We start from the raw sequence: 19,382 nt of genomic DNA on the forward strand, positions 1-19,382 counted from the left end.
AAAGTTAGTAGAGAAATTTTCAAATGAATTGGAGTACAATAATGTTGCAGCTTCAATATACCCAGTAAATACAAACCTATCATGCACCTTGTTCATTACAACTTCACAGACTGCTTTTGCTGCAATGGACCTTGTATCACTTACTCTATGTCTTTTACCAGAATTATTGTAAGCTGTGAAATCACATGCAATTGTACGAAGGTCTTTCAAATATAAACAGGATTTTTGTTCCTGGCCCCGCGCTTCTGCTATGCTTAGGCGGGACCATTAGGAGTGGGGAGAGCATGCTGTTAGATATTTCCTGCCATTTCATTAGTAACGCTCACGATGTTGGAGCAACAGGTGCACCCCTCCACTGCGCAACGCATAATTATAAAATATCTTGCTTGTGAAGGAGTTATAGCGGCGGAAATTTGCCAGAGATTGACTGCACAGTTGGGTGATCAAACATTGTCAAGGACATGTGTGTGTAAGGAGTGGAGGAGGAAAGGGGAGGCAGCACCAGTGAAAGCCAAGACTCGACTTCAGCTGGCAAGGTTCTTGCAACCGTTTTTTTTCGATCGGCGAGGCATTTTGCTGATTGATATTTTGCATGAGAGATACACAATCAATGTTGCTTACTACTGCGAGCTGTTGAACAAGGCGAGGGTTGGATATCACCGCAAAAGACGTGACCAACCAATTCGACAACACGCTGCTCCATACTTCAGCTCTAACTGTCTCCAAGTTACAGGAAATGCACTGGACTACACTTGATCATCCTCATTAGAGCCCAGACTTATCGCCCTGTGATTTCCATTTGTTCGGACCGCTTAAAGAAGCTCTAGAAGGGCAATGATTTGAAGATGACGAGAGTGTGGATGACTTCGTGCGCAACTGGCTGGTGACACGACCCTCTTCTTTTTATGGTGAGGGCATCAAAAAGCTGCTCATACGCTGGGACAAATGCATTTCCAAAGCAGGAAACTATGTGGAAAAATAAATTGTAATTGCCTTATGTTTTTCAATAAATGAATTTAAATAAAAAATAAAATCATGTTTATATTTGATCCCCTCTCATATCTATTTCTTCATGTTGTTGTGTTACACACTTTATGAAGTCTGAAATAGCCCTTTTTTGTTTGGACTGTATGTTGAATGTGTGTAGGGAACAAATTTCTTCAGAAATTGGAAAATACCAATTTGTTGCAATGCTTTGTTGCTTGTTGTTCCAGAACATAAATTATGGGAAGTCTGACATAACTCATAACTTTCACCAACATTTAAGACACTAAGCCGCTACAAGTGATACAATTCCCGAGTGCCTAAGCACTCCACAGTTTGTAGACCAGTACCGCATTTCGCATTCCATAAAAATTTCAAGTCAACAACGTTCCGCCAAAGTTTTAAGTCAACCATGTTCCACCAACGTTTTCAGACAAGCTTCTCTGTCATTTTTTCACATGCCTAAATAGACGTCAGCTTCCCCCTGCTCTCACATTGTACGTCTAGATTGATCCTGGCCATCCAGTCACGCCATACCAAGACCATGTCCTGAACCACTTCGGTGTCCCAAGACAATAACAACTAGGCCATGTCATCGGCTCTGGGCTGTTCCACGTGACTCACAGAAACTTTCCGAGTTGCAAATAGCACTGTTTTCCCATCCGCTTGTACAAAACAAATTACTCATATTACATATGAAGACCTTCCAGCTTAAAACATTAAGAATAAATATACAAATGAAATATGAATTAAATTAATAATATGAATGATGACAATAATAATATATCTTACTTCTGAATGCCAACGGCCATAGTCGTATTGAAACACCGGATCCTGTGAGATCTCCAAAGTTAAGCAACATTAGGCATGGTCAAGATTTGGATGGGTTACCACGTGCTGTTGGTGGGGGTGGGGGAAGGGAATGGAGGAGCGGAAAGGAACTGGCCACCCTAGCGTACGTAAACTCCAGCTCAGGCACACCTCTGCGGAGGTTCGGACCTGCCTTCCGGCAGAATACACCCTTACTTTACTTCTGAATACAGTGTGAGAGTGTGATATACGTACTAACACAACAGTTATGAAAAAGGTCTACTTAGAACATTACTCACAGAATTCATTGTACATAGCCTACAGGTTAATCGTACCTATGAGTACATATGTGATATACCTTAAGCGACTCTTTATAGGGATTCTATTTATCTGCACACTGCACACTATAGATTTAATTTTAATGACACCACACTAAATATTATAAAATAGGATATTGACCAGTTTCATTAGCCAGTAGAGCACACTTGTCAGACCGCAGACGATAGGCTTGGAATGTGAATATGAAATGGATATTCGACTTGGCGTGATAAGTTTTTGTGTATTTTTGGATCGTAGTGGGCTGACATCAGCAATGACCCAATCTCCCATTCTGTGCATGTTAAAAATTAGTTCTATTCAGGTTCTAATGAAAATTACCAAAGAAAGAGTCAACAGGGAAGGGGACTGGCCAGCGAGAAGCCTGCCAGAGGAGGCGAAGTACGCGTCTGATGAAAACACTGACGCACTAGCTGCATGGTGTGCCTAATATCATCATTCAAATTATCTGTACTTGTAAAACCATGTAATAACAGTTACTTAGCTGGAGGGGCTTGTGCCTCCTGCCCTTTAGACCGAGCTGCTATTGATATAAAGTATCATCATGGCATTATGTTATTTTATGTTATGTAGAACTACAGTATAGGCCAGCTTAGTTGAGACCGAACTTTCATGTGAATTCAATCCCTTCGTTCCTTCATTGTTTTGCTATTATTGTATTATCGTTGTAGTTATTATTATTTACCAGATAATCTAGAAAATTAGCAAGATATTGACACTGCTAGTGGCAAATATGTCATAATTATGGAAACCAATTTCTGCTGATAAAATTATTTTAAGTAACTGACCAACTCTTGAGTTAAGCTAACACAGCAAAATAATTCAAATATTTTGCTATAGCTGTGGTGTACAGTTTTCTTGCCAATCTGTATTTGCATTTCCTTAAAATATGCAGTGGTATATTGAGACATTTAAATACGTACAACTAATTTAATGCAGTTATTTTCCTTTCTTAATTGGCAAACAGCCCTTCTAAGAAGCTCGTTACATGCTCATTCATCTTAAATTTGTCATTTCACAAGTCTGTGTGAAATCTATTTCTGTTACCACTGCAACCCTGGTTAAGGTACCTCCCTTACCTGGACATTATCGACCGACCATATTTTATCTGCATTTAGTACTGTTGCCAAGGTGGCAGATTCTCTATCAATTGTTTACCTGCCGGGCTGAGAGGCTCAGACGGTTAAGGCGCTGGCCTTCTGACTCCAACTTGGCAGGTTCGATCCTGGCTCAGTCCGGTGGTATTTGAAGGTGCTCAAATACGTCAGCCTCGTGTCGGTAGATTTACTGGCACGTAAAAGAACTCCTGTGGGACTAAATTCCGGCACCTCGGCGTCTCTGAAAACCGTAAAAGAGTAGTTAGTGGGACGTAAAACAAATAACATTATTATTATTAATTGTTTACCTAGTCTTTCCTTAAATAATTTCAAAGAATTTGGAAATTTATCGAACATTTCCCTTGATAAATTATTCCATTCCCTAATTCCTCTTCCTAGAAATTAATATTTTCCCCAATTTGTTCTTTTAATTCCAACTTTAACTTCACATTACGATCTTTCCTACCTTTAAAAAGTTCTGCTCAAGCTTATTCGTCTACTGTCATTCCACACCATTTCTCAACTGATAGCTCAGAACATACTGCTTAGTCAAGCAGCTTGACTCCTTACTCCCAAAGTTTCCAATATTTTCTCATAACACTACTCTTTTACAGGTAATAAATTTCATCTCTCTTTTGTATTTTTGTCAGAAATCACTGCTTTCCTCTGGATCTTTTTTGGTTCTCAAATCAAGTAATCCTGGTTATGATCCCATACATTGGAACCATGTTCCAGTTGGGATAATTTGTTATTACCATCTAAAATAGTATGTCTTATTCCAGGGGGCTGATTTGACAAGCAAAGAGGACATACTAAAAGGTACGATACATATCAATCAAATTATTAAGGTCTCATTTGTCTTTCTGCATTTGTTTTCTTTTTGTTCTTTTTTGGCTTCTTAAAACAGGAAAACTACCAGTGTATTTTAAAGAAAATTCATATTTAGAATATTCTAATTCAGGGATATATTTTAGGGTGCATCTAAGTTCAAAATTACAGAATGGATTTGGGTTTTCAGCATTTCAGATGTCTATAGATCAGAGATTTTAGGTGTAATCAGGCCTGGTCCAAGTAAGTTTACATACTGTAGCTTCGCTTTTGATATTGGTGGCGTTTATCCAGTTTCTCAAGGTTTTGGGTCTCTTTAGCATTGAAACTTAAATAATTTAAGTGACTTACAAACAAACAATTTGGAGACTATAAAGCAATGTTCATGATCCTACTACACCATGTACGTTTTTAACAGCTGCAAGGTAATACTTTCAAAACTTCACATTAATTATCAAGTCACACTAAAAAGTTAACAGTTTCACTTCATTAATGTTTTTGATTAGTTTATCTTCTCACACAAATTTTCCATCCCTGGCTTTGCAGAGAGATCCAAGTTTCTGACAATTTCATTCTGAGTTGAGATGCTTGTTAAAGCTCTCAATCAGGCTTATTATTAGAATACTGTGTAGATATACAAAATATTATCCGCATCTACGAGTGGTTATCCATGGATATTGTAAATATTTAACTATATTACACCCAAGGTATTGAAATGGGTAGATCTGTTAACATGATACAACAGGCCCGATACCTGGCATCAGACCCCTATAGTCAGAAGTTTTTGAGAGATTTCTTCTTGCTACACCTACCAACATTTTAAGTGGTTCCCTTATGGAATCTTTGTTCCTTCCTTCTACTAATTGTGGTAGGAGCCAGTTAGGCTTAAATCAGATTTAGGGCTTTATGGTCTCAAGACTCTTTATATATTACCATTCTCCCATATCAGTGTCAAGGGTTGCCTAACCACAAACAAAAATAAGAGTATACCTGAGTGAAAATCAATAAACATTATTTAGAAATTATCAGTGAAATTATCCACACTGTCATACAGTTTGCATCTGCCAAGACACTAACTTTGTGGATATCCATGCAGGGCTATATCTATTATAGAGCACAGATATGTTTTTATTAGTTTTAATTTATTGAAGTTATACTTTCTATTTGCCACTGAGATAGGTACAGTCAACAAGTGCATAAGGAGCAGCAGGAAGTATATGACACAATAAATTAATTTACTAACCTGAAATAATCTAGAAAATAAATTCAATTGCTGGATTTTTTTTTTTTTTGCCTACAAAAATATCAATATTTTTTGTTTAATATGTAATATTGGAGAAGTAACTAAAAATGAAAATGAAATATTACAGGAGTTCAGTAGATATTTAAATCACCTACTGAAGTGTAATACAAATGACAACACACTAGATGACTCTCCAAACCCTATAAACAACAACGCAGAAAGTTTGACTTGGCTGGAAGTGGAGACAGCAATATGTAAAATGACAAACAAGTCTGCTGGACTGGATGAGCTCAGTGTGAACATGATGAAAGCACTTGGAGAACCTGAAATACAATCATTGTTTACAATACATGTGGGGAAATACCGATCAATTTTCTTGGATTTTTTAGTGTAACTTTCCCAGGAATTATAATATTGAACTGTAAAAATTAGTGAAAATCCACAGCCTGTTTCCAGTCATTCGACCGGGTCAGGAATGGAATAAATGAAGCCCCTATCTAGCGGCGAAGATAGGAAATGTGCCGGCTGTCAAAGCCTGTCGCACTCCTCTGGGGCAATGATAAATGACTGATAGACAAAATGTTAATGGAGAGTGTTGCTGGAATTAAATATGACAGGGAAAATTGGAGTACCTGGAGAAAAACCTATCCTGCCTCGGCTTTGTCCAGAACGAATCTCACATGGAGTGACCTAGATTTGAGCCACGGTATCCAGCGGTGAGAGGCCGGCGCGTTGCCACCTGAGCCACGGAGGCTGTAAAAATTAAATTATGTTTTATTATAACTTGTCATTATTTTGGCAATGAATTTGATTTTTTCAGCTTTCCATAAAATAGATAAAAAATGTGTTACCCCAACACTGATCACATAATTGTTTTTCATTCTAAACGGTATAACCCCATTATACCAATTGCTATTTTAAGTTTTTTAAATATTACTGATGGCTCTAGATGGGTTGCAGCAGCAAAATTTATTAATTAATTAAATTATTGAGAAACCTGACCATGTTATTTTAGTATGTTAAAAATGGAATATTATTATTATTATTATTATTATTATTATTATTATTATTATTATTATTATTATTATTATTATTATAATATATATATATAATTCGCTGGGGCCATCAAAGACCATGTTAAGTCTTGTTGCATTTGACACTGAACTTGGCCTTCTTTAGAGCCCAAATTTCCCTCATTCTTTGTGAGTGGGCCTGCTTATGCTCCTGTGTCCAAGGGGCACCGTGTCTTCTCTTCGGTTGCTCGTCTCGGTTTAGCCCGTTCGTCAATATTTTCTTGCAGAAGAGATCTCTGTTAAGGGCGTCTTCAGCTGAGATATGTAGCATTTGCAGGTCTTCTTTGGTATTTCTAAACCAGGGAATTGTGGTTTTGGGGTTTGAATCAAAAAAGTGAAAGATTTCCTTAGTTAATTTTCTTCCGTCCATTCTTTTCAGATGACCGTAAAATCGTGCCTGTCTTTTTCTGATTGTGTCGATAATTTTCTCTATTTTGCTGTAGACTTCCTTGTTGGATCTCTTTTGATGGATTCCATGTCTGTACTTTGATCCCAAGATTCCTCTCACAATTTTGCGTTCTCTTTTCTCCAGTTCTTCAAGGAGTCCTTTGTTGGCATTTAGAGACAGGGTTTCGGCTGCATATAGAACTACTGGCTTCAGAACTGTTTCATAGTGACGTATCTTGGTGTTTTGGGAAAGGCATTTTTTGTTGTAGATTGTGCAGGATGTTTGGTAGGCTATTTCCAGTTTGCGTACTCGCTCCTGAAGTGCTTCTTTGTCCAGTCCATTTTTCATGATGATCTCACCCAGGTATTTGAATTTGTCTACTCGGGTGATGTCCCCGTATTTTGTATGGAGTTTTGGTGGAGCCTCTTTGATGTTAGTCATTACTTCTGTTTTCTCAAACGATATCTGCAAACCAGTTTGTTTGGCAATTTCCTTTAAAATTTCAACTTGAGCTATAGCGGTTTCTATGTCATTTGAGAACAGCAATATCATCGGCAAATGCTAAGCAGTCTGTTGCGATCCCCTTGGATTTGGTTCCTATTCTCAATGGACTGTAGTTGGTTTCCTGTAATCTCACCCGCCAGGTTCTGATGATCTTTTCAAGAACACAGTTGAAGAGTATCGGGGATAGCCCATCACCTTGTCGGACTCCTGTTTTGATGTCAAAGGAATGCGAGAGACATCCGTGGAACTTCACCTTGGATTTTGTATCGGTCAGGGTGGCTCTAATTAATGCCAGCAGTTTCAAATCAACTCCAAATTCATTTAAGATGTTTAGCAGGACTTCCCGGTCAATGGAGTCGTACGCTTTCTTAAAGTCCACAAAGACAGACACATACTGCTTGGACCTTAGTGTACAATATCTGATGATCGTTTTGAGATTTTGGATCTGTTCAGCTGTTGAGCGACCTTTTCTGAACCCTCCTTGGTATTCACCTATTTGATGTTCGACTTCTGCTTCCAAACGCTCCAGGATGGCAAGTGATGGAATTTTGTAAGTCACGGGTAGCAAAGATATTCCTCTGTAGTTGTTGATGTTCTTCATGCTGCCTTTTTTGTGTAGTGGATGGATCAAAGCTATTTTCCAATCTTCGGGTAGGGTCTCCTTGTTCCAAATTTCTTCTATTTGCTTTTGCAAGATATCAAGTGATTCCTCTGGGGCATATTTCCATAGTTCTGCTACTACTGAGTCTTCCCCCGGCGCTTTGTTATTTTTGAGATGGGCAATGTGGCGCTTGATTTCATCTCTGTCGGGTGGTCTGGAATCTGGGTACCTGAGTAAGGGTTCCTTGGTCTCAATGGGGATTTGCGGTTTACAGCAATTAAGTAAATTCTTGAAGTAATCTGCCAGAATGCTGCAAAATTCTTCATTCGACGTCACCAGTGTGCCGTTCTTTCGCTCAAAGCATAGAGATGGTGGTTTATAGCCAGTGAGTTTGCGTTTGAAGGCTCTGTAGTACTCTCTGCTTTCATTCTTCCTAAAGTTTTGTTCTATCTTTTCAATGAGAGATTTTTCGTATGTACGTTTCTCAGTTCTGAATACCCTAGCTGCTTGGGCACGTTGGGTTTTGTAGGTTTCCCAATCATTTTCTGATTTCGTAGAGTAGTACTGTTTCCACGCACTGAGTCTTTCCTGGAGGACTGATTCGCAGGTACTATTCCACCAGGCATGCTTTTCGCTTCTCTTGATTTCTGCAACGTCTTTGGCGGCCTCAACAAGGAGACTTTTGGCATTGTTAAAGTCACAGTCATTTGGTCTAGCCTTCTCCTGGAACTCCTCGACCCTTTGCCGAAGTTTATCATTGTCGAAGCGTGTGATCTGTTTGGTTGTCTTCCTTGTGTTTGCGGGAATTGGTTTGAATTTGATAAGGGACATATAACGATCTGAGGCCACATTGATGCCTTTCTTTATCTTGACATTCATAATCTCAGGGCTGTTTCTCCTGGAGATTGCAACATGATCAATTTGGAACTCTCCGAGAGCTTGGACGGGAGAACGCCAAGTCATTTGCTTTCTGGGTAGATGGCGAAAGTGGGTCGACATGACCTGCAGGTTGTGATTTTCGCAAATGGACACCAGTCTTTTGCCGTTGGGATTGGTTCTTTTGTGAGCAGGGTAATTTCCTATAACTTTCTTGTACTTCTGTTCACGACCTAGTTGGGCATTGAAGTCACCCAAAAGAAGCTTGACATGGTGTTTAGGGATTTTGTTTAATTTTTCATTATTTTTTATTATTATTATTATTATTATTTTTTTTGCTAGGGGCTTTACGTCGCACCGACACAGATAGGTCTTATGGCGACGATGGGATAGGAAAGGCCTAGGAGTTGGAAGGAAGCGACCGTGGCCTTAATTAAGGTACAGCCCCAGCATTTGCCTGGTGTGAAAATGGGAAACCACGGAAAACCATTTTCAGGACTGCCGATAGTGGGATTCGAACCTACTATCTCCCGGATGCAAGCTCACAGCCGCGCGCCTCTACGCGCACGGCCAACTCGCCCGGTATTATTATTATTATTATTATTATTATTATTATTATTATTATTATTATTATTATTATTATTATTATTATTATTCCCTCTGTGGATTAGTGGTAGAGTGTCACCTGTGGATTCCAAGGCCTTGGCCTCAAACCCAGTTGAATTTTTAAAGGGTGAAGAAAGTCCATGTGCCACCCCAAGTCGTATAATGATGCAGGCAGCCTAAATAGCATCAAATTAAAATGCCTGGATGTGGCAGCTGAGGCTGTACTACTGTTACTAAATAAGCCAGAGCTGCTTCATTCACATTCCTAAATGCAATTATTTATTAAGACACATACCAATATGGACACTGTCCGACTCATTGGCTGAATGGTCAGCGTTGAGGCCTTCGGGTCAGAGAGTCCCAGGTTTGATTCCTGGCTAGTCGAGGATTTTAATCGTGTATGAGTAATTCTTCTGGCTCAGGGACTGGGTGTTTGTGTTTGTACCAACACTTTCCTCTTCATATTCAGACAACACACTATACTACCAACCACCACAGAAACATTCAATAGTGATTACATCCTTCCATATAAGGATGGGCATCCAGCCTTGAAACAGGACCAAATCCACTTGTGTGACACAGTTTGCACCTGCGACTCCACAGGTGTGGGAAGAGTGGAAGAAGAAGAAGAAGAAGAAGAAGAAAGTAATATATCAGTACAGACACTGCTTTAACACAGACTATTAATCAGTCTTAATACACAAGGCTATTGAAAACCATGGACTAAACCCTATGCATAAAGCAACAACAATCACAGAGCTGCTTCTAATTCTACATCTGATTATGCTCACTTGTGGTGGCTGCACTGGTAATGTTTGCATCCATAGATGATTACTGAAGGTTTTCATATCTATTTGGAAACTAAAGTAGTTTACATTTACTGTGAACACCCTTTTAACCACCCTCCTTGGGATCAGACCCTTGCTTGGTCAGATAATGATATGGCCAGTTAAACCAACAATATTAAAATATAGGACCCATCTAGCAATTTACAGTACCGTACTGTACTTTAAGGTTTTACACTATGTTCAATGTATTGATAGAAATGGAAGATTCAGATAGAAGCTGTCAAAGGGAAGAGTCAAGAAGACAGTAGTAGTAGTAGTAGTAGTAGTAGTAGTAGTAGTAGTAGTAGTAGTAGTAGTAGTAGTAGTAGTAGTAGTCATTGTCTTTTACCAGTATCCACTCATTCCAAGCTTAGATACAAAATGTTGCTAAAATAAGCACTTACTATGTCTCCTTTCTGTGTTTTCCAGATAATTTAAATTTAACAGATGCAGAATGGGCTAAACAGCTTTCTCCTGAGGCATACAAAGTGTGCCGGAAATCTGGCACAGAAAGAGTGAGTTTTCAATGAACACATTGATCTAATTCAGATATAGTTATTTATTACATTTTATTGTTTGCATCCATAGATGATTACTGAAGGTTTTCATATCCATTTGGAAACTAATATAGTTTACATTTACTGTGGACACCCTTTTAACCACCCTCCTTGGGATCAGACCCTTGCTTGGTCAGATAATGATATGGCCAGTTAAACCAACAATATTAAAATAAAGGGCCCATCTAGTAATTAACAGTGCTGTACTTTAAGATTTTACACTATGTTTTAAACAATATTTTTGAAACATAGCTTTATAAATTTTATTTAATTTTAGTTATCTACAGTAGGCCTATTACAATTATTTCAACATGAAAAAGTAATGCAAGAATACAGTACATACATATCAATGTTTCCAGAGGTGCACATGGCCCTGAGGTTCACTTAGCCTACACCAAAAATGAATGTAAAAATTCCACAGCCCGTTTCCAGTCATTCGACCAGGTCAGAAATGGAATGAATGAAGCCCCATCTAGCAGTGAGGATAAGCATTGTGCCAGCTGCCAAAGTCTGTCACACTCCTCTGGGGCAATGATTAATGACTGACAGATGAAATGAAATTATATTGGAGAGTGTTGCTGTAATAAAAAATGACAGAGAAAACCACAGTACCCAGAGAAAAACGTGTCCCTTCTCCACTTTGTCCAGCACAAATTTCACATGGAGTGATGGGATTTGAACCATGGAACCCAGTGATGGGAGGTCGGCACGCTGCCGCCTGAGCCACGGAGGCTTACATCAAAAATTTATTCCACTGGGGGCAAAGACAGCTGGGCATAGAGCTAAGTGTCGAGGTTAAGGATAGTGGAAGCCTTTATCTTCCATCCCTCAAGGGCCTTCATGGCCTGTACAGGGATGACTTTGCTTTGCTTTGCTTACGTAACAATGTGATTGTCTGCCATGATACTAAGTAGTCCTGGAGAAATTTTCAATTCCAATGCCAATAGTTCATTGTACGTCTCCAACTCATAATTCATTAATCACACAGATTCACACACACTAAGTTTGTGCTGGATTGTTAAAATGTTCTGTTTTCTTTTCTCGGCACTCATTTTACAATCACTACAAGAGTAAACCTGCTTCCTGCCTGGAATAAATCAGAAAACTGACTAAAAATGGCATCTGCTCTTCTAAGCAATAAGCAATGAATTAAACAAGTTGCATCCAATCATGAGGGGTCAGAGTGGAAGACAGCGTGGGTGCTCATAACTGTGCGAAACTGGAATGAACATTATTCACTGGGTTGGCTGATTAAGAGGGTGCCCACTGTATTTCATCTTCCATTAGCTGTAAAATGGATAATTATATCAACTTACTCATTGCAGCCCATCTTAAGAATATTGTGAATTTATAAAATAATTTGCAAAGGTTAGTGACAGAACTCAGATTAACAAAATAATATGTGTTTCATGAAGATTCTGTATTTTACAGCCAGGCTCTGGCATTTACAATAAACATTTCCTCCCTGGGGTCTACAACTGCAGCAGTTGTGGAAATGAACTCTTTAGGTAAGTTGAATCTTCACACTTGGTATGTCTCTGTATTGCAAGTAATGGAAATACATTTTATCGTCTTTAGAATAATATTATTGGAAGTTGTTATTTATTTAGCTTATGGTATATGTTAAGCTATGCACATTGGGGAAAATTTCCAGGAGATGACCTGGGGGAGTCACTAATTCAACCTTGTGACTCTGGCTAATAAATGGGGGTGAGATGTGAATATAAGAACTCAACAAGAGAGTTCTCTTAGCCTCTCTCACCCTAATTCACCACAATTCTGTCCGGCTCCATAGCTAAATGGTTAGCGCACAAGCCTTTGGTCACAGGGGTCCCGGGTTTGATTCCTGGCAGGGTCAGAAATTTTAACCATAATTGGTTAATTACACTGGCACGGGGGCTGGGAGTATATGTCGTCTTCATCATCACTTCATTCTCATTACGATGCGCAGGTCGCCTACGGCCGTCAAACCAACAGACCTGCATCTGGCAAGCCAAACTTATCCTCAGACACTCCCGGCACTAAAAGCGATACGCCATTTCCATTTTTTCCACAATTCTACCTACACGTGGTGCCCCTGTTAAGCTGAACAACCCAGTGGAAGGTTGGGTACCAACTCCAGTGGGAATCTGGGTCAGCGAGCCGACAGGATGTGGAGGACAGTGGAAGGCAACGGGAAACAACCAATGGCAGTATGTCCCATGACGTTCATGAGATGGACTTCTTTGTCCGTACTTTAAAAACCTTGTTGTATACACCTCCCAGAGATCCATATGGAAGGAAGGAAGGAAGGAAGGAAGGAAGGAAGGAAGGAAGGAAGGAAGGAAGGAAGGAAGGAAGGAAGGAAGGAGAAGAAGAATTATTATGGATAGAAACATGGAATGTTCTAACCCTTTTACAAGAAAGAAAATTAGAAAATGCTAAATATGAGAGGAAGAGAAATAATTTGGATATACTTGGAATGTGTGAAGTGAGATGAATGAATTCACTATTCACTAATGAACTATTCGGGTGAAGATAAAAATGGACTGTATGGAGTTGGAATACTGATTGGAAAACAACTGAAGAACAAAGTTATGAAGGTTGAATATATTAATGGAAGGATTACGATGATAAGACTGAAAGGGAAAAGAAAAGAATGATCATTCAAGTTTATACAGTATGCCGCCTGTAATCATACTGATGATGAGGTAATAAAATGTCGTATGGCTTTCAGTGCCGGGATATCCCAGGACGGGTTCGGCTCGCCAGGTGCAGGTCTTTCTATTTGACACCCGTAGGTGACCTGCGCGTCGTGATGAGGATGAAATGATGATGAAGACAACACATACACCCAGCCCCCGTGCTGTAGGAATTAACCAATTAAGGTTAAAATCCCCGACCCGGCCGGGAATCGAACCCGGGACCCTCTGAACCGAAGGCCAGTACGCTGACCGTTCAGCCAACGAGTCGGACATGATGAGGTAGAAGAGTGTTATGAGAAGATAGATGAACTCATCGAGAAAGTGGAAAAGAATGCATGTATTGTTGTAATGGGTGATTGGAATGTGGTTGTTGGTGAAGGATCAGATGGTAAGACCATTGGTAAATTTGGATTGGGAGACAGAAATGAGAGGGGAGAAAGGTTGATTGAATTCTGTAATGAAAATTGCATGGTGGTTGGAAAAACATTGTGTATAACCACAAAAGGAGAAGGTATACTTGGATATCTTGATTAGATGACAAGAAATATCAAACTGATTATATTATGATACAACAGTGGTACAGAAACTGCCTAAAGAATGCTAAATGTTACCCAGGAGTAGACATTTATTCTGACCATATATTAGTTGTAGCAGAGGTACTAATTAAATTGGAAATAACGTGGAAAGGAAAGAAGAGAGAAGAAATTAATATTGAGAAATTGAAAAACAAAGACAAGTGCAGAGAACTAGAGGATGAGTATCATAACAATAATACACCAGGAAATGAAACAGAAAATGTAGAAAGGAGATGGGAAACTTTTAAAAATGGGATAAAAGAAGCAGCTAAGAAAACACTTGGCGTCAAGGAGAGGAAAAGGACAAAGAAGGAATGGATAACATCAGAAATGATAAGAAAAATGGAGGAATGCAGGAAATGGAAAACATTAAATACAAAGTACAGAAGAAGGAAAGCGTAACTACAGGAAGTTATATAATGAATTAAGAAGAGAAACAGAAAAAGCAAAGAAGAAATGGTTGTCAGAAAAGTGTGATGAGATAGAGCAAATGGAGAAAGAAGGGAAATATGACTTGATGTACAAAGAAGCAACAAATATAGTATTCAAAGAAAAGAGAAGGAACAACAACAATATTTTTTTGCTAGGGGCTTTACGTCACACCGACACAGATAGGTCTTATGGCGACGATGGGATAGGAAAGGCCTAGGAGTTGGAAGGAATCGTCCGTGGCCTTAATTAAGGTACAGCCCCAGCATTTGCCTGGTGTGAAAATGGGAAACCACGGAAAACCATCTTCAGGGCTGCCGATAGTGGGATTCGAACCTACTATCTCCCGGATGCAAGCTCACAGCCGCACGAACAACAACAATAAGGAAATACAGGCTACAGATGGCACAATGATGTATGAACCCCAAGAAATAATGAAAAAGATGGGAAGAATACATAGAATGGCTATATGATCGGGACAACCGACTAAATGAAGAAGAACTTCAATTAGAGGAGGAAGATTTGGTTAAAGGGGATGATAAAGAGGAAACCATACTGAGAAGAGAGATTGAAGCATCACTGAAGGAGATGAAAAATAGAAAAGCAATGGGAATAGATGAGATTCCTGTTAAACTGTTAAAAGCGTTAAATAAATAACGATAAAGAGAGGATACAAAAGATGGAAAGAGCTTACGGCATAACTAAGAATAATTACAACAAAAAGTGCTTATCAACAGAACTTAAAATAAAGCACTACAACACAGTAGTGAAACCAGAATGCCTGTATTCCAGGGAATGTCTGGCACTGAAGTACAAGCTTGATAAATTAGAAATATTACAAAGAAGAATTATAAGAAAAATATTAGGTCCTCTATGAATTGCAGAGTTTTAGAAATTAAGAAGTAACAATGAAATTTACCAGAACATAGAAAACATATCAGAAAAAATAAGAAAAAAGGAGATTGCTATTTCTTGGACACATTTACAGAATGGATGACAATAGACTAAACTAACTAAATGAATCTTCGAGTACCGGTACATTTGGGAAAAGAAATCAACCACCACCTGGATTCAAGAAGTCAAGAAAGACCTGGAAAGGAACAACATACGAGAAGAAGAATTATTGGAAAGAAATATTTTCAGGAAGAAAGTCTTACAAATGGAAGGATTCCAAGGGAGGAAGGAAAAGAGCACAAAGAGGACTGAAGACAGGAAAAAGAAGCACAGTGAAACAATGAAGGAATACTGGAAGAAAAGGAAAGAACAACTAAGAAGGAAGAACTGAAATTCTAACGTGGTCCTTAGATGGTCGGAATGCAAGGAGGAGGAGGAGGAGGAGGAGGAGGAGGAGGAGGAGGAGGAGAAGAAGAAGAAGAAGAAGAAGAAGAAGAAGAAGAAGAAGAAGAAGAAGAATAAGAAGAAGAAGAAGAAGAAATAATGAGTTGATTGGATTATGTGATCAGATATACATAACAGGAAAATGGCCAAAGGACTTTAGTGATATCATCTTAATCCCTATGGAAAAGAAAAAGAACAGCAAAAAATGTGAAGAACATAGGACATTGAGTCTAATTTCACATGCAGCACATGCACATGCAAGTCTTACTGTGGACGCTCAACAGAAGGATATATGGAAAGCTGAATAACTTTATAGGTGAAGAACAGTTTGGTTTCAGGTGAGGAGTTGGAACAAGAGGTGCCATTGGGCTACTGAGGGTGATAAGAGATAAGTACATAGAAAGAAACATGAAGGTTTATGCTGTATTTATTGATCTTGAGAAGGCTTTTGACTATGTCAGATGGGACAAATTGATGACAATCCTGAAGAAACATGGAGTTGATTGAAGGGATAGAAGGCTAATAAAGAATTGTATTTAAATCAGAGAGCAAGAGTGAGAATACGAGATGAGATGAGTGAAGAAATTGAATGAGGAAGAGGTGTAAGACAGGGCTGCTCTTTATCACTGACACTGTTCAACATCTGTCTCGAAGAAGTAATCAATGAAAGTTTAAAGGGAAAAAGTGGAGTTTGTGTTGGAGGGAGGAGAGTAGAATGTATAAGATTTGCAGATGATATGGTTGTGATGGGAGAAAGCGAACGTGAAATGATACAAATGTTAGATAAACTCAACATGAAACTATAAGAATATGGAATGAGAATTAATAAGAAGAAGACCAAAGGTATGATAATTGGAGGAAGAGGTAGAAGTTGTTGTATTAGTGTAGGAGAAGTAATAGAGCAAGTCAGTAACTTTAAGTATTTGGGAAGTATGATCAGAGATGATACATATTGCATGACAGAAATTAAGAAAAGAATTGCCATAGCAAAAGAAGGCTTTAAGAGAAAATCAAAATTACTTTGTGGACCACTAAACAAAGATTTGAGGAAAAGACTTGCTAAGTGTTATATTTGGAGCGTAGCGCTGTATGGTGCAGAGACTTGGACATTGCAAAAGGAAGATGAGAGAAGATTGGAGGCACTAGAGATGTGGGTATGGAGGGGAATAGAACAAGTGAAATGGGAAGACCAGGTAAGGAATGAGGAGGTATTACGAAGAGTTGGAGAAGAACGAAGTATGTTGCAAATCATTAGAAGGAGAAAAATGAACTGGATCGGACATTGTTTGAGGAGGGACTGTTTACTGAAAGAAGGAATAGAAGGAATGGTGAAAGGCAAATGTGGAAGATAAAGGAAAAGATATCAATGTTGGACAATATCAAAGGAAAGAAATATTCGGACTTAGCGCAGGACAAGCAAAAGTAGAACAGGTTCATCTCATGACAAGATCTGCCATAAGGCAGAATACCTGGATGATGATGATGGCGATCAACCATCTTCTTTAATTTTGCAGCCCAAGTGTTTGAAGTTCAATTTATGTTCATATTTTCTCCTCTTTGCCACAAATAAAAAATATTAGTCTTCTTCTTGTTCAGTTTTATCCCATGTTTCCAAATTGTGTTCCATCTGTTACTTGAAAGTTTTGAAGATGTTGTTCAGTTTCTATCAGTACTGCAATGCTTTGATGAAATGAGCAATGGCTATGGAGCCAAGGTCTGCATTCGGAAGATGCATGGGTTCGAACCCCACCGTTGGCTGTAATGAGAATGATTTTCTATGGTTTCCCATTTTCACTCCCAGGCAAATGCTGGGACAGTTCCTACTCATATGTTACAGTCGATTGCTTCCATCTCCTTATCCAATTTCATTTACCATCATTCATTTCATCTTCATTAGCACATGTCAAATAAATTCATCTTGCCTCATCCCTGACCCTGCATTAAATGGGATGATGATAACACGAATGCACCCAACAAGACTGACCAACCGCATCATTACCTTCTTTCAGCAGAAGAAAACCAAAGGGGCTTGGTTCATTGGGGTGGATAGAGACCTTGAAGAAGTAGGAATCACACAAAATGACATCAGGAACATCCCCAACTTAAGAAGAAACTTTAAGCATTCCAGGGTTTCTGAGACAAGCCAAAACTAGAAACTGGAAATCACGCATGCAGGAGAGGAAAGAACAACACCGAGAACGCATGTGGAAGTATTTAGCAGACATCATAGTCAGAAGTGGCCAGTTGAAATGATGTGGTCCAAAGTTGGGCAATACGACATGAATGAATGAATGAATGAATGAATGAATGATAATAACAATAATAATATCCTGTAAAGAGATAATGTAGAAAATATATTATGCACCCATGTTGACCTATGTAGCTGACACCTGGACAGTGACAAGTAGGGAGGAAAGTAGAATTCAAGCCAGTGAAATGAAATACCTATGATAGAAAAAAACAATGAAAGACAGATTGAGAAACACAGATGTGAGAAAGGAGGGTGGAATGGAAAACCTAAATGAGAGGACTGATAAGAATAAACTAAGATTGCTTGGATATGTAAAGAGGATGAAGGAGGAAAGAATACCAAAATAGACGATGGAGATGAAGTTCGAAGGATACCTAGAACCAAGGGCGCCCATAGGATAGTTTGTAGGGTGGGGGCTAGACCTGGGGGTATGTAGTATTTTTAATATTTTGGAAGATGAATGGCGACTTGTATTCCATGGTAGAATACCACAAATGGTATCCCCTACCACTTCTGCATAATACTGACTTTTGAATAATTTTCTTGAAAGAAAAACCCCTGACTACATTAGATTTCTTCCTTTCTCTGAGAGCTAGGGGGGGCCGTGTGTCCCCTTTGCTCCCGGGCATGGGTGCCCTTGCCTAGAACAAGATGGATTGATTCAATAAAGAGCAATGCAAGAAGAAGAAACCTAGACTGGGACAAAATAATGGAAGAGGAATGGCAGAAGGAGAGAGGAAGGTGGAGAAGTGCCATAAATGCCCCAACCTGGCAGGAGCTGGAAAAGGGCAAGGGAGGAAGATGTTGATGATGATCCTGCAATGCAAAATTAAGGCATTACAACACTGTAATCAAACCTGAAGCATTATATGCATCTGAAACACTGATCATTGGGGGCAGATCATTGATTAAAGATGTAGAAAAGCAAGAATGAAAAATTATAAGGAACATTTTTTGGACCAGTCTATACAGGGAGAATTTGGTTGATAAGGAAGTCTCATGAATTATACCAGCATTCAGAGAAAATCTTAAACACATTTAGGAAAAGACATTTGAAATTTTACTGACATGTTCTCAGAATGAGTAGTCAATGAAAGTAAAAATAAATAAATGGCTGCTTGAAGTTGGAGATCTTTAGGAAATAGGCATCGCAGATGACATTGTATTAAACAGATCACAAAGTTCAGAAAATTAGTTGACAATCACCGCTTTGCAGACCACCTAAGCACTACCACCAACAAGACCTGGTCAGAGGATCACAAGAAAAGCCACGGCGTGAAGATGAAGAAATTTTGGGAGAAGAAAAAGGCAACGATTTCAGCTGAATAAGTTCAATCACGCTCCTTATGCGGGCAAAATGAATGACAACAACAGC

At 39.0% G+C, this 19,382-nt stretch overlaps 1 protein-coding gene across 1 annotated transcript in view; it reads left to right on the forward strand.

The window, feature by feature from the left end:
* LOC136884710 (peptide methionine sulfoxide reductase MsrB) overlaps positions 1 to 19,382 on the forward strand; it is a 57,653-nt gene that overhangs the window by 23,394 nt on the left and 14,877 nt on the right. The window contains exons 3-5 of the mRNA XM_068229682.1: positions 4,010 to 4,046; positions 10,603 to 10,688; positions 12,162 to 12,238. Of these exons, the coding sequence (XP_068085783.1) occupies positions 4,010 to 4,046; positions 10,603 to 10,688; positions 12,162 to 12,238 (200 nt within the window). The remainder of the gene's footprint in view (positions 1 to 4,009; positions 4,047 to 10,602; positions 10,689 to 12,161; positions 12,239 to 19,382) is intronic.

This window comes from Anabrus simplex, chromosome 1, assembly GCF_040414725.1.
Source record: "Anabrus simplex isolate iqAnaSimp1 chromosome 1, ASM4041472v1, whole genome shotgun sequence".
NCBI lineage: Eukaryota > Metazoa > Arthropoda > Insecta > Orthoptera > Tettigoniidae > Anabrus > Anabrus simplex.